We start from the raw sequence: 17,096 nt of genomic DNA on the forward strand, positions 1-17,096 counted from the left end.
GCCATCAGATCCAGGACAGAGCGTCTCATCCTGAAGCTGAGGGTTGATGTGGTCTTGATGTGAAACGCTGGCGATCAGTGTGAAACACTCAGGGCTTCACTGAGTTCACTGAGTCCTATTTTAATAATCTGCTGCTTCTAACCCCGTAATTTTATTCTGTCTCATTATTTGAGCCATACAGCCGCCTTTGCTGCTCGAGAGGTCCAAGAACCATTTTCTGTTACCCAGGAAATTATTTTTTCTTTGGATGCAAAGCTTTCAAATTAAAGGAAGCATTCATGAGTAATTTGAATTGACATTTTATGACTTTGAAAGCTTTTCTTGTTTGTAAAATTTAATTTTCTCTTTTTTTTTTTCTTCTTTTCTTTTCTTTTCTTTTCTCGCTTTCAGCTGTTATGTTCACTTGTAAAAACCAGTTGGGATTTGAATAGTTTACTGGAAACGATAGACTGCTTCGAATTCCAAACATATGCTGGTGTCTGCAATATTCATGTTTCTTGCCTCCGCCAGCCTATGAATTACTTTAGGCACGAGGTCTTTGCCTCACAAATAGGTTGTTACTGTTGCAGATCAGACATAATTCTATGAATAATGGAATAAAATTGATCATTTGTTCCCAACACTCTGCAGGAATGCTGCCAGATTGTTTTGATTTATGTCGCCATTAAACACTTAGGAAAAAAGCTAATGTATCAACCCCAGCATGTTGCTCTAAAATATATTGTATGTTAATTTCAGCATTATCTTCCATTGAATAAAACAACCTGGCCACCTGAGATGATGTAAGTAACAAGTTAATGACCAAACTCAAGAGGAGTAACTTCTATATAGTGCGTGCGCGCGCACACAAAATCTAGACAGCAGTTTGGAGGTGAGGAAACTACAGTTTTCATGTCCAGCTGCACAAGACTAAAAAACTTTAAATTCCACAAACAGAAAATTCAGCTATCCTTTTTGCCATCAGTCTTCTAGGAAGGACTTTGGTAACGCTCCCTCTCGCCTTCTGCGTTTCCGTCCCATGCTCACTGAGAAGATTGTAATTAAGAGGCTGCAGGAGGCTTTAGAGCTCAGCCTGAATTTGGGTTGCAATTGATACAAGCATGAAATTATTTATAGCTGAAAACACTGCATGAACATCCCAGCTATTAGAGAATAAGCAGTATGCCACTACAAATGGATTTCATTGTACAGTGAAGACTGAACTCAGAGCTAAAGGTTTCAGCCTCCTGTGCCCTTCCCCCAGTATAGAAGGAGCAATATCGTTACGAATATTTAATTAATAGGAAAATCATTATGTAATTTACAGAAATGTCACTCAATCATAGGTTAATTGAGGTGATTTTTTTTTTCTGGTCACTGATGATTATCTCTACTGATGACTGTGTCTTTATCTGGGCTACATTGTCTCTTTATAGCTGCACTAATCAATAGTTTTATCCTGAAACTGTATCAAATGACTACACGGTAACAGTGCATTGTGGAAGAGATCCTTCAGAGGGATTTAGATCAGCTTGTTACACTGTTCCCAGTTATTGCTGCTTAATCTGCACATACTATATGTATATGATTTTACATTCACTCACACAGTAGTATTTACTACTTAATTTAGGAAAAATCTTACATATGAGTCATTCAGTCTGAGTAAATTCATTGTTGTTGTTTTCAACTTATGCAAACTCAGTTATTTGTAATTGTATTAATTGGCTCAGACTCATTGAAATACTAAATTTACTCATATTCACATTATAAAAAAACAGATTTTTAGAAGCGTGTAAATATTCCAGATTTCAAAACTCCCTCTCCAGCCTAACCTGCATTTAAAAGGCTTACCTATTAATGGAACATTTTTGGTTGAGATATCTGAATTATATTTACAAGATGTTGTACTGTGCATCTAGCAAAAGTGCAGCCTGATTCAGTAGATGTCCTTGGAACCCAGGGGATCATTTTAATCTCAGTATTTCTAGCCTATTTTGTGAGGAGAGATCAATTGACAAAAAGAATAACAGAAAAATGCTGCTAGATCTAAAAGTTTTTTGTAATCCTGTTCGCCTGTTCATTTAAAGAGACTCACACCACCGTAGTATGTTTGTGGAAGGGGGTGTGTGCAGGGTAGAGGGGAAGGGTTCATGACAGGGTAACCCAGCAGCCTCAGTTCTCCTGGGATCTCATTATTCACTGCCAAAGCTGACATCAGCAGACATTAACAAACATCTAGAGGCCACACAGTTGGTCGTTTGTGTTTATGTGTGCAAGGTCCATTACGTCCAAAGATTAATCATTTAATACTACATGCTGTAAGAATCCCTATAATATGGTAAAAGAGAATAAAAGGTAAGACAGAAAGGAAGAAATGAAGGATAGTTAAAAACAGATTTCAGATGCAGAGGTTTGTGGAGGTAAACGTGAAGCAACAGTTCGTGGTTGGGTGGCTCCGGTCGTGGCAGCTGATTGATCTCTGGGTGACAGTGGATGTCGAGGGCCCTCAGCCAGGCTGTCACTCCCCTGTGCTCTCCCACCTTCCAGCCCCCTCCGATATTCGCTCTGTCGCTCTTTCTTTCTTCCCCACTGATTTTTAAGCTCAGATTCATGCCAACTAATCTCTCACCTTCTCCTTTCCCCATTGATTCAACTTCTAGCTCTGTGTCCTCCTCATCATTATTCTGCTCCTCCGTCCTTTTCACCCTTTCAGTGGTGGCAGTTGGTTTCTCTGCTGCTCTCTTCCTGCATCCAACTCTGCCTTTTCATTCCCCCGCTGCTGGGAACCAACTGTCCTCCACTAAGTACTGTCCACTTCACACCACCTATTTAGTATGCAAGACAGGATAATTGCTCGTGCGGAGGGATTTTGTCTGTTTGTGTTTGCTTACGTGTGCGAGTGTGTCTGCTTTATTTGAATCTGAATGTGTTTGAATCGGTATGTGTGCCAGTGTTTGTACCCTGGAAGCCCACAAACGCAGCACACTAGTTTACTTCAGACACAGCCCGAGGATAGTTCAGTGACCTTGGTCTTCAGTGTGTATGTGCATGTGTTACTCAGTAATAGGGATTTCATTTTCCAGTGTGGGCACGCACACGGCCTCTACAGTTTGTGTTTGTGTGTGTGCTTGCATGCCTATGCACATGAATACATACAGGAACCCTTGAGGGGCATGTTTAATGATTGGCTCGTTTGCACAGGTCTGCCTTTAATGATCTATTAAAGTGCACTTAGCCAGTAATTAAAAGGCCAGTCCCAAAGGGCTTAGGAGCCCCCACAGGGGATAGCCAAAGATGCAAGGTGGCTATAGAAAAAGAAAATATTTTAAATGTAATTCTCAGGAATCGATAATATCACTGCAACAGCACCTAATTAAAATTTATGATAAGATAAATCCAAACGTAGAGGATGATGGAAACTGAAAAACATGATCACACAGGTTAAACTTCTGCTAGGGAGGAATTTGTAAACTCTCCTCTTGAGCTAGACTTGCTCTGCTGGATATATGTTGCTCCAAGGTATGAATATAATGGCCATTTTTCCTGTATGCCCACTTGCTATAGAGCCAGGCGATCAATTTCACTAAATTATGTTTTCAAAGTCAATAGAATCGTTACAGAGAACAGATACCCTCTTCTCAAATAAGGTCATAAGACATTGTCTTTGTCATTAATAGAAGCCGTAGAGCTTCTATCCCCTTGGATGTCAGGGCCTCAATCTAAATATCTTTTACAGTTAATTTCTGCCTCAAACCATCATGATAAGCTTTGTATTAGAAGTGATCTCTGCAAAATGTCTGAGTTGTCAGATTTGTTCCCTCAGAAGCCTTTTAGATAAAACTGCTCTCCAGTTACTTTCTGGTTAAAGCAAAAGTGTCTCACTGTTTTTGTACCAGAAATTAAGTTTTGTTTTGTTTCGTTTTTTTTAAGCAAGAAAGGTATTCCAAGCATCAGGCACCTGACAGTTTCTCGCAGGTGAAGACTTTTTGTGGGAGTGCGTAAATACAAATTATGGTTATATCACTGAAAACTGGGCCTCCAGAAACACTTATCATTCCTGTTAAGCAGTCTGGACATAATCCAGATATAATCCATATAGGTTAGTGCATATCTTTCCACTTTCTTTAAAACTCTGTAACCCTGCGTCCATAACTCTGCCTCTCAACTGTCCTGCGATGTCACAGTAGCTCACTGTGAGTCCTCCGTAGACCTTTTCTGCACTCACTTGGATTTTCTTCCTTTAGTTTAACTGGGTTGCTTGTTTTTAACATGCAGCAGCGGTTTCCTGCTGTGCGCAAGCATAACTAAACTTCTGGAGTTTCCAGGTTTGTGCAAGGTTGGCACAGGGGATGAAAGGCCTCCTACTCAAAGTCAATATCCACAGCTTCCTCCTGCCCTAATTTGTTTGTATCAGTCCAGTCAGCCACTGTTGTCTTCATAGCGGAGTGACTTGGGCTTGGTCTCCTCTTAGTCTGAGAGCTTTTTCTACTTACTTGTTTATCAGTTATTTAATTCTCTGACCTATTCACATTTTTCGTCTGAACCTCCATTATCTGATTTGCATAATCCCTTCTCATCCGTTTTGTCGTTCCAGATGAATAAGGCCCTTTTCCTGCCGCAACATAGCTGTCCCTTAGACTTTGTAAGCTTTGATATCGCAGTCAAGATTTCCCTTCACTTCTAAAATGAGTTAGTTTCTTTATTTTGGTTTGTTGGTTTTATTTTGCTTGTATGTGTTGTTGTTGTTGTTTTAGATTTTGACCTAATCCGCAGGCTGGAGCCACGCATTGTGTGGCTTGGCAGGAGGTCTGATAGCAGGAGTAGCTTTGATCACTGCTTTTGTTTCAAGGAATTTTGCTTTTACGTAAACGTCCAAAACTTACTTTGCCCGTGTTGGCCCAAGGTCATCTGCTAAGTCTTTTCTTCCTCCCCACACCTTTTTATTTTCTACCTGAACCTTTGCTCTACCACTGACCATCCCATCCTACTCCTCTTATCTTCAGAGTCCCTGTCTCGGTGACAGACAGATAGACTGGGCTTGGTCTGGCTGTCAAAAGCTAGATGGCACGACGTGCTACCAGACGAAGGCTGCCACCTGAGGGTGTTCTGGGTTCTGACACCTCCATTAACCTTCAGGAGTATATCCACCCTCCGTCACACCCCCTGCACCCTTTTTTCCTGTTCTTCCCTCATTTCCATCTCCACCTGTCCTCAGTCTATTGTTCCCCAGGCAAAGGAGAACCAGCTTATCCCCATAGCAAAAAGCCAAATATCGACTTTTTTTTATTTTCTATCTTCCCTAAATGGAATTTAATACGCTCCAATATGAATTTCAAATCAAATTTCTCATTTATGTTTTGTCTGGTTTCTATCTTTTCCCTCGTTTTATGGGTGCCCCTTTTCTCCAGTGCTGGACTTCATTCTTCCACTAATCATTATGAGGACCTGTAAGTCAGACAATGCACGTGGCCAGAGCAAAATAGAACATTTGATGCAGTGATCCATAGCAAAGTAGTGAGAATGAATAAATTGCTACAGCTTCCTTGTGTCAATCAAATTGAATAGTGGAAGTTAATGAAAACTAAATTAGAAAGATTAAATTGGATGTAAACGCCATTTATTAACACGCGCCCTTTTTACCTTCAGGATATCATTTGCTGTTATTTGAAGTAGATTGTGGTTGATCATGGCAGGCTATGACAGTTCCCATCAAAGCCAGCCACATTATCCCAATAATCTTTCCTCTTCTCTCCCCTCTCTCTCATTTGGCCCTGCAGGAGTTCTCCTTACTGCGACTGGATGATGTGGCCGACCAACGAGTCAACATACTTGGTTTTTCAGTGTTCAACAAAACGCATCCCTTCTTCCAGGATTTTGTGCTAAGCCTCAACCGCTCATGGCAAGAGAACTGTGACCATGCTCCGTTTGCTGGCACCCCGGTTGGTCCAAACAACACACACACATACACAGAAACACACACTCTGGAGACCAAGTGTACCCATGTAAAAATAATGGACGAGCCCTCTTTATTTACTTCCTCACAAAGTGCAAACAAGACCTTCCAAGGCATGAGTCTACCAGTGGACTGCTGCTGAACCACACCAACTATAACACTGAAGTCACTTAGACACAAAAATAACTGTGAAATGCACAGGGATAACATTCATCCAGTTAACTGCTGCAATTGCAGGTGTTGCTGTAAGCAGTTGTTTCCCAGGCAGCTCATTAGCAGCATTTGGCATCCTCCTTAATACATTTATAATGGCATCTTCCTCGTTAAATTTGCTTCAGAGGAAATGCAGAGCAAAAGAGTGGCTTACCTTCACAGAGCCCTCCCTGAAACCATCCATTGTTCTCATCTTAACAGTACACAGTTCAGCATTTTCCTCGCTCTTCATTAAACAAGTAACTTCAAAACAGCCTCAAATCACCCAAATCCAATTCACAGGCAAATGACTGAAGACTGTTGCCTGGTCTTGATAGTTTATCTAAGCCTCCTATTGGCTGACATAGAGGACAGAAATGCTGATGGAAAACATTTTGTATCATAACGCTCTAATCTCTGCTTTACTACTGTACAAACACCAGTAAGCCATAACATTATGACCGCTGATTTGTCAGTTTATGCATGTGTTAAGGAAGATTACTGATAACATGATTAATGTTTAGAGCATTTCCATGAAACTGAATAAGATGGATTGGTTAAAAAAATTGGAATTCCATATTTTTACAAATAAAATACAAAAACCCAACCTATAAGATCATCATTTATTCATCTTCTACCGCTTATCTGTTTCTGGGTCACAGGGGGTGCAGGAGCCAATCCCAGCTCACATTGGGCTGTCCCAGGGCCAACACACAGAGAAAGACCAAGAAGCACTCACACTCAGAACTACGGGCAATTTAGAGTCACCAATCAATCCAAATATGCATTTCTTTGGATGGTGGGGGAAAACCCACAAAGGCACGGGGAGAACATGCAAACTTGCCACATAAAAGTGCCAGGCCCAGGAATTGAACCCACCACCTTCTTGTTCTGAGGAATCAGTGCTAACCACTATGCTGCCATGCTGCCCAAATATGATCATCATTTGGTGCAAAAATTGTAATGAAATAACTAACCTGTGCCACAAAACTTTATTTTCTTGAGGGCTTAATTAGAGGAAACAATATGTTCAGACATGTACCCACCAAGCCCTTCTGCTTCATATAAACTGGGCAGTGAAACAGGTTAAGAATAGTTTGAGCACAGCATGAAAAAATGTACTGTTCTGTGCACAGCAGGTCACTGATTTTTCTGGGCCTGCAGTAATTAGGGCTTGTGACTAATTGGCTAATAACTAGAGAGAATAAAGCCTGATGATGGCAGAGCAAGAAAGCGATTAACTCATTTAGACATGCACGTAGATAATATGCTGTCTTTTCATTAACAGTAATTAGGTCTGGAGGAAATGTAGCTGTGGGGCTCACGTATACTACAGATGCATGCAAGTGACCTCTTTACATGCATAGAGCTGAGGATTTTACTGTGTCAAAGGATCAGAAAAGTTCATTGGAGAAAATGGAGGTTGTGACATTTAAATTGGACAAGTCCATCAGACAGGAAGGCAGTGCAGCAAAAAAATCATCATTATTATTTTGGATCATTAAACAGTGTGCAATTCTGTGATGATATTTATATTGTTAAATTAGCACCAAGCACAGTTATTAAAAACACAGGTATCTATCTTAATCTGAGATGAAAATATCACAAGGAGCACAAAGACGTTAGGCTATTTGTGTTCGATAACATTTGACAAAACCGCAGTCTGAGAGGCTTTAAATAGAATATATTGCCACTCACTGTTTCAAGTCAAAAATAGTAAAGCGCAACTCATTTTGACACACAAAGAAAGTGCACTTGTGAGAGAAGAGCTCCTGTTGCCAGTGACATTGGTCACTCGTGCTTATAAAAGAAAACTGTTAAAATAATTCCAGCAAGAATTCACATCCACAAAGCCTCCTTAAAACACATTACTCTGTTCTGCTGACAGCCTGGAGATGCCATTAGCAAATGTAGAATGTCTTCTAATGCATGCAGATATAGTAGTGCTGGTGTAATTGTTGTGAAATTGTCTTCAGCGTAATCCTGCATTTTATTGTATGGCTATACATCAACTGACTGGCTCCAAAAAAAAAAAAAAGAAAAAAAAAAATAATATATATATATATATATGTGTGTGTGTGTGTGTGTGTGTGTATTTTCAACCTCCCAGCCCATACAAAGAAATTCCTCTTAATTCCTCGATTCAAAATTTACACCAAGACACATTCGAAATACAGAAAAGGTTTACACCTCTCTCAATATTCATTCACTAATAATAGCTACACTATTTGCTGCAGTGAAAGCTATTGAGCCCAGAAAGAGACTTCCAGAGGGAAACAAAGATGAGTAAATGCCATGACATCATTAGCTTCGCCTTACCCTCCTGAGGCCTGAGCTTTTTATTTGGTATGCATGTTCGTGGGAATGGTCGGTCATTTTCACTGTGCACAAATCATTTAAACATGCTTTTGCAACCACAAGATGACAAAGTGCCATCCAATGAGGCTCAGAGGTCTAAGTCAAGCAAAATGAAGTATAATGACCCAGACAATCCAAAATGTTACGTCCTCATATGAGGATGCAGGGTCTGAGGAGGTTACAGATATTTTTAGATAAGAGTAGAACATAACAAGAAATGTGGTTGTAACATTATGTCCTTCAGGTTTTAATGCTAGATTAACAATTTGATTTTATGCATCAACTCATGGTTGTAATGTCTCCACAGGCTGTTTTTGTACACCAAATTGCTTTTAATGTGCAATCAACTAATTATGTTAGCCAATTCAAGGTTGCAATATATCACAGTTTTGTAGTTTAATGCCCCATTGTAATTCTCTTTGGTCCTCAGAATTTACTATCCATCACAATTTTTCTCCGTTCCTGTGTCAATTCCACCAAACATCAAGGCCATTCCATCTCTGGTTCCATTACACAGATTTACACCAGTGAATTGCAGGCTCTCCCCTACCTTCTAATGTGGGGCATCATGCATTTTAATCAGATGTACATAGCAGGATGCAGTGGTAGTGACGACAAGGCTGTTTGTTCAAGGGAGATGAGAGAGAAAGCTGCCTCTCCCACTGTTTTTCTGGGCCTTGCTAAGAGAGGCAGGCAGTAATTGGAATAGTTGGGGTGTGCCAGCTTCAGTGGGGATGAGTGTTGGAAGGACAGAGTCTGTCAGAGAAACGGCAAGAAAGAAAGAGAGCGAGAGAGAGAAGGTTTTCAACACTGTCAGCAGATCAGAGTGTCTCTAATGATCTAATGGAATAATCTCGCTGCCACTCTGTGGACGAGTTAACCCATCACTGACGGCTAACCATTGACATGTTACACTGGCAGATGGTGTGGTGATGGTGGGTGGGATCAGTAGTCCTCATAGGAACCAGAGCCCAGTACCAAAATGTTAATTCTGTGCTCCTGCTGATGGTGAGGGATTAGCTGTGAGTTTGGCAAAAGTTTGGGTTTTAGTTAAACTGTACACAATGAATGGAAATCAATGCCATGTCTGCACACAGACAGCTGCACAAATGTGTGTGTAAATGTAAAATGCATTCACCTTTTCACCCCCCTCTTCCCCTCTGCAGCTCTCCTCAGCTCTGCTCTTTGATGCGGTATACGCAGTGGTGGCGGCGGTCCAGGAGCTGAACCGTAGCCAGAATGTTGGCGCTACTCAGCTCTCCTGCAAGTCCTCCAAGATCTGGGAGCACGGCACCAGCCTTATGAATTACCTGAGGATGGTAAGATTGTGTCATGATGTGATGGAAACAGATGACAGCCCTGTCCTCGCCCATCCTCAAAGGAATAGTTTTGACATTTGGAAACTGTAAACTTACTCTGTTCAAAACAAAAACTGTGTACCAGAAACGTCAAAGTTCACCATGTAACATGTCTGTACACACAGAAAGTAAAGGGGTCTGATATGCAAATCAGTCATAAACAAGAATAACCCAAAAGACCCAGAATATCAAATATGTCCGTATGCAACACATTATTCATATGGATGGAATAAATTTGATGTAACATTTTAATTAGCAACTTTGAGAGCTTATTTAAGTTAGCCTATACCCCTCTTCTGGAGGATGTTCACGTCCAATAGGCTTGTTTACCAAACTGTGAAACTCTTCTCTGAAGCTTTAGATTTTTCAAATGTTTTTTATTCAGCTAACTGACTTCATCATTTGTTTTCTTTATCACAGCAAGAAGGACAGAATGTGGTTTTAATTAAATGATGTCAGATCGTCAGGCTTGTTGGGATGTTTAATTTTGCTGCACTTTCTGCATGTTATTTGATTATCTTAAAGTCTAGATCTTTTAAGTTACAAACTATGATAATTTGAAGTCTCTTCTACAATCTTCTTTAAAGATGTGCTCCCTATCCGCTAGGTCATTTTATCTTGGCTCTGCATTGTACTGAGAGACAATGGAGAGGAGAGATAAAGATGAGCTGTCAGTGAATAAAATGTTATTTCGTATCAGGAAGAAATGGCAGTAAGTGATTGGGTTATCGAAATACTTGAATGTGACAGACTGTTTGTCTCTCTCAGAGAAAGAGGCCGTGACAAGTGGCCCACATATTTTGCTGTAAATTGAAGTTATTACAGCCTCGTCTGCATATTATTATTCTAATTTTGGCATATTTCTAAAGGCTGGTAGTGAGTCACTAGCGCTTATAAAGTCTCCGTCACGTCCTTAATAGGAACCGCTGAGAGGGAACCAGGTAAGATTTTATGGTGACGTCTTTTCACATGCTGCTGTCTCTGTGTTGGATAGGTAGAATTGGAAGGCCTAACGGGCCACATTGAATTCAACAGCAAAGGCCAGAGGTCTAACTACGCCCTGAGGATCATGCAGAACAGCAGGGATGGCCTAAGGCAGGTAAAGTAACTCCGGTCTTCAAAATAATGATGTCCTGTAGACTCAGGCAATATCGGAATAGCCTTGCTACCAAAAAGCTATAAATTTCTGAAGCCACAATAACAATTGTGCAGATAGTGTCACTGGGTACAGGCAGTCTCCATTATCCTTCCAGCAGAAGTGTCAAGGTGCCAGAGAACAAAAAACAGACCTTTATTGAAGGTAGAAAAAAGGAGAAAATAGATTTTGATTAAAAGAAGTTGATAGATGTTGGCTTTGGTGTTGAAACTGTTAGCGTTCATGTCGTGTCAGTGATTTTGGATAAATATCAGGAGTGATAAGTACCAATTGCGGTTGTCAGTCTTTAAGGAAAACAAAGAATCACAGCTGTAATATTTTACTGAGTGGTTTTGCTAAAGGGCTAGAAAATGACGGCAGCCCTTTGTGGATGGCATGCATCAATACCAGTCATTCCAGTGTTGCCTCAATGGATTCCTTGATTTCAGGCTTCCTCCGCGAACATTTTGTTCTTACATTTAGCGCAAGCACTCTCGATGCTCTGCCAAGCATCTCATCCTGCATCCTGAACCTCTCTGCGTGCTCTCTGAGTAGCAGCTTTCCCCTGACATTTCCTGGTTCCAGTTTCACATCAGGGAATCAATTATTTGGTGGTATTTTACACATTCAAGACATTAGAAATAACAAATAAGTATCAAATAAGTGAAAGTTCAAAAATCAAATGTGTGTGACAAGAGGTTTTGAATGGCTTAGATTCCATAGGTGGCCCACACATGTCAACCACTCATAAATGATCAGAAACACTGTTTGGTAATGAATAGCATACATAAAGCCACAATGAAACATAGTCACAAATACCACTGTGTAAATACAGAAGCAACTGTTGAAGTTGTGTGTTTATGCCTAGAGGAGAACCAGTGACCAGGCAGGTAGATACAGAATTATCGTCTATTGTCTAATCAATTTGGTGGGGAGTATTAAGTGATTACCTAATACTCCCCCTTCCATCAACAATATCTCCAAATGGTCCTGTGGAGCTGAGCCATAACCAGCAGTAAAACGCTGTGATTGACCTACCGGAGCAAGAAGTATTGGTTGCATTCAAGTGATGGCCAGAAAGGCAGAAAGGATTCAAAGGTAAACACACAAATATAACAGAAGCTTTGAATACCTCGGTGATAGATGCGTGGATCAAGATGAACAATCTGGTTGTGGTTGTGTTTACCTTTATGGTAATAACTGGGTAGGATCAAAACAGAATCTTCCATCTGAGTCTCAAAATGGCTAAAAACATTAATTTTTTACAGATTTGTCAGCACAGATAAGGCAGATAAGTGTGCTATGTTGAGGAGTTCTGTGATAAATAAGACTTTGCAGAATTAAAGTAAATAAGGTATAATGTATATGGAAGATACACAAATATGTACAAATGCCATTTCAGATTTTTCACAGTCCTGTTTTCACAAGTAGCAAGATCTTCATACAACAGTCTGATATTGTTGGGGACATTAAAAATCTTATCATCCTGCTGTGCACTGTGCACTGACAGTTGTGCCTGGCAGTGGGTTCTTCAGAAGAAAACAGTTCTGACTAAAAGCTACCGTTAAAGGTCTTAAACAACCAAGCACACAGTAATCTTTAGTATTGCTTTGAGCCTTGGATAAGAAACAGAGGGAATCAAGAGCATGAAGCGCTGTGGACACTTTTATTTCAAGTCCATGCTATTCATCTATAGTACGTATGCTGTGCACTACTTTACACATACACAGTTCATGTAGACCTCATGTTGACTTTGTGAGAAAGACACTGCTGGGAGTGGAATTGAATATATGCATATACATCTGTTGTGTAACGATTTTCTGTGTAATTTTCCTCATGAATTTCATTTCCACACACAGTGCGGCTGTCTAATCCACTTTGTTCACTCCATTTATGGATGCCAGTATGGAGGGAGACACAATAAGCAGGCATTCGAGTTATGTGGCCAGTAGATCCTCACCCATGAACACACACAGATTCAATGAGACAAGCATTTGCACCTGTGTTTTGTTTAGTTTTTTTTTATTAAACTGGATTAAATGCAGTCCTTTTTCTGTCCTAGTTTTCTGTTTTCTGCTACTTTTTATTCCTATTCAGTCCATCCAATGAAAGGATTATACCCGATTATCTGCCAGCATCTTTGCTTGTTAAATATCATATTATGAGTGAATAGAGGACTATTCTGAATGCCATCATCTCTCATTCAATAGCTGAGACTATGTGCTGGCACAGCTTACTCATAATATCATGTCTACAGCAAATGCCAGGACTCAATATTTCACATTTCATCTTAAAGCTTTATCCTTGATGTAAAGCGATAACACTGATCCCTTACGTTGATGCTTTTCCATGATGTGGTCCCAATCTATGCATGGTCTCCCCTGGAAATACTTGTCTTTCACCCTGACAGCCACAGCGTGCATCTCCCTGTTGCCCCAGTTGTTGTGTATTGCTTTCATTGCAGCATTATGTATTCCGCTTTATTAAATTATCCATAATCCAACAAACTGCCATCGTTGTACTACAGCCGATAGCTGTATTTGTGCATTCTGATTTACGGCATTTTAAGTAGCTGTTATTGCATTAGCCAACGACAAGACACATTCAGAACTACACTGCATTTTTTTCTTCTGTTCTTCTGATCTAAATCATTTAGAAAGAGGGGATCGACTTCCAGCGTGAGTGTGTGAAAAATTTCACCTAAAGAGCCCGTAAAATAGCCAGACCGTGGCCCATCTGCCGTTATTAACCTTGTCTATGTCTCCCCATGTCCCCTCTTTATACTGGCACTGGGCCAGTCTACCAGAAGGATAGTCCTATCAGGCCTAATGTGATGATTTCAACCAAAAGTATTATAAAGCAGCCCTGTCGGTTATGTTAATGAAGAAAGGCAAGGTGTTAGATGGGGGGCAGGATGGGGGTGTTGTTTGTTTTGTTGAGTAACACTTCCCACATGCTGTTTAGTTGGGCCTGCTTCAGCTATTCAGACACTGGTGGTGCCAGGGTCTTGGCAGAGATAGGGAAAGTGGATCTTTGCCCATACACACACATACATAGTTACACCTACACACAGAGTTAAGTAGAATATTTGTGAATCAGCACCCATCAAGTTGAAGGTTTTTTTTCTTGTACTTTCATCAAAATAGAGTAGCAGCATCAACAACACGGACTCAGTGTGTCACCAGTAAACGCATATCTTTCATAACCTGAAAACAGAAAAGAACATCATCCATCAGACTCCAGCCAACACTTTCCGAAGGTAGAGAGCAATGAGACGTGTTATATGCAGCTACCATCCTCCATTTCTCCACCCCGATCCCTTCTCCTTCTGTCAGTTACCACCTACCATTTTCTCAGCCTGAGCCCTGTGGTTGTGCTGTAAATGCTCCACATGTGTGACCATCAGCTCCTCGGGGGCTCAACACTTTACAGCCAATCAAAGTCACAAATTGAATTTCTCTAGCAGGCATTTTCACACAACGCCCACTCCCTCACATCTTACACTCGATATTATCTCGCTATTTATCTGTCTGTGCATCTACTTATGCAGCATCACTGCTCGTTTTCTGTATTGCTCTATAACCAGTGAGTAATGAGCACCAGCCAGTGAATGCACTTTGCCTTTCTATCAGCTCGATGCAGCTATCAGCTATAATTAGAATTTTAATCATTGGTGCTTGAGCGTTAAAGATTTGGAGTCATGCGTGCTGTATTTTTGCCTCAAATTTCTACATTTGTATTCTCATGGGTTCAACAGCTTATGATACTTATTATTGTTGTGCCTTTTTCCTATTTAGGCTCCACAAATTGGTTAGTAACTCTTTGCATTCAGAGCTTTAACCAATTGTTTGATTTATTTATTATTGAATTATTGAAAAATGTGTTTTGACCTAATGGGTTTTCATGTAAAATTATTTCCAGTTAGGGATGCCGTAATATCCTTCGAAAATGTCTCATTAGACACTACATAAAAGCAAAAACATCAGTAATCGCTTTAAGCTTAAAAAAAGGAAAACACACCATTTTAAATCACTGTTTGGTTAGCATACCTCATTTTCAGAGGATGATGTGGCTGCATTATGTAATCATCTTTACTTTTTTCAGATCTGGCAGGCAAAGGTAATTTCCCAGCTGCCCTGCCGCTTACAGTCTGGTAGTCCAATGGTGATGGTGTGAGATTCTGGCAGGGCATTGGCCAAGCTGTGGCCAAGACACCAGTGGCGCTTGCTCCCAACAAAACTCCACAGAGGAGGAGAGTGGGGCAGGTGGAGGGAGCTGTGGAGGCTGAGAGGGAAAAGTGCAATGAGCAAAGAGGACAAAAGTTAATGAGACAGAAAGGCCAGGTGATAAAAAAAATAGCAAATAAAGGAAAGAGATTAAGACAAAGCTATAAAGCTAAAATCAGTAAAACAATATAGCTGCACATCAAACGGCAGATGTGCCTTTTAATTTTCCTGCACTATTGTAGTTGTCACTTCTCCTAAAGCAGCAATGCTGATCTCTACACTTACTTCTTCTCAGAGTGACTGATGTTATTTTAAGAGAGCTGACTGTAATCCCTTATTTCTCTTTGCAACATCCTTTCACAAGAGTTAGATAAAGGAGTGTCTTACAAGAAGGACTTTGGCTTAAATGTGTGAATGTGAACGTGAACAGGATATATAGAATTTTTTTGAAGACTCCAGATGGTCAGAACATCAGTGGTATGCCGTTAAACATTATTAATCTGGATGTGTACGAATGGCCACTAGAAGTCAACCTGTTCTTCTGCACACACAGACTGCTTTCTACTCTGCAACAACATGAAAAAAAATACAGTTTCCTAACTTGTATCTTTGTTGCTAGAATGGATTAAATCATTGGGGTTTTTGGAAATATGAGAGCTGTTGTCACTTTATTTTGACACTGCAGAGCCGCAGACTGATCCGTCTGACATCAGTTGGCAGAGTGAATGTGCTTTCGTGTGGCTGTGTGTTCATTTGCATGCATGATGTCAATGTTTGTAATTGTGCGTGTGGCAGTGCTGATGGGGTTGTGCCAGCCCCCACTGCCTGCTCCTTGGCTCTGCAGACGATCACGCACAATGAGCACACTGCCATCTTTGCATGTTTTAGCAGAGGCACGAGTCCTTTCCAAAACAAATGCACTGCAGCTTGCCAGCCAACCACACCACAGCACATACTACACTGACAGAGCCGTCCAGCCTCTCCGCAGCACCCTGGCCTCTGTAGACTGGCCCTCATATTCTGCATCGAGCTCACTGACAGCAGCACGCCTGTTAATTGGAGGAAGCTGTAAAAAGAGTAATTATTGCAGTTCAGGGTAGGCAAGCTGTTGCCTGTTACAGCACTGAGCTCTGATGTGTGAAAGGGCGATGCCAAATCGGAACCCATGTTTCTGTTGGTTAGCATGCTTGTATGCTGGTGTGTACATGTGTGTAACATGCACGTGTGTTAGTCTCTCTACGTTGCTGCCAATTTAAAGAGTTTTATCCGAGACACACTTTATCTGAGATTTGGTGGGGAAATGACTTGTGAGACAGAAAGAGAAACAAAATAATTTTGTGTTAGAGAGAGGAGAGTGGAAAAAGGCCAGAGAGCTGAGAATGGGTAATGACTGGACTCCAACAGACTGGTGACAGGAAGTTCTGATCTTTTTTTACTGACTCAGGTCTTTTAATCTCATTCATTAAAATTAACAAATCTTTTTTCAAGTCATTCGTTCATTGGATCCAGTGTGGCGCCGTAGCAGTCATTTTAGCAATGACGGAGAAAGCACCAACGGGCAACACGGTCTGCTTCACTTGGCATATAATACGAAAATGTTTGCTTTTGTTAAACTATTGAGCCCCCTTTTGGGGCATAGTTTACTGAAGGTGAATTTACTGATTTTGCCAGTAGGAGAGCGCTCTGCCTATCATTAAAAACTTCTCATTCTGTGATGGCTGTTCACTTCAGCCTACCTGGTCACTGAAGACCTGTAGTGTATGAATTTGTTCCAACAGAAAGTCAAATTAAAAATCCATCCAATAGCTACATAGCTAACATCAGATAGCTCTCCTCTCCAGTAATAACAGCATTGGTCATGTTACTGCTGTAACCACGGGAATAATGAAGGAAAG

General features: G+C 40.7%; 1 protein-coding gene across 1 annotated transcript in view; it reads left to right on the forward strand.

Moving 5' to 3' along the window:
* The window catches only part of grik4 (glutamate receptor, ionotropic, kainate 4), a 130,005-nt gene that overhangs the window by 79,561 nt on the left and 33,348 nt on the right, over positions 1-17,096 (forward strand). Inside the window, exons 7-9 of the mRNA XM_029517000.1 lie at positions 5,757-5,918; positions 9,649-9,801; positions 10,835-10,939. Coding sequence (XP_029372860.1) covers positions 5,757-5,918; positions 9,649-9,801; positions 10,835-10,939 — 420 coding nt within the window. The remainder of the gene's footprint in view (positions 1-5,756; positions 5,919-9,648; positions 9,802-10,834; positions 10,940-17,096) is intronic.

Source organism: Echeneis naucrates, chromosome 13, assembly GCF_900963305.1.
Source record: "Echeneis naucrates chromosome 13, fEcheNa1.1, whole genome shotgun sequence".
Classification (NCBI taxonomy): Eukaryota; Metazoa; Chordata; class Actinopteri; order Carangiformes; family Echeneidae; genus Echeneis; species Echeneis naucrates.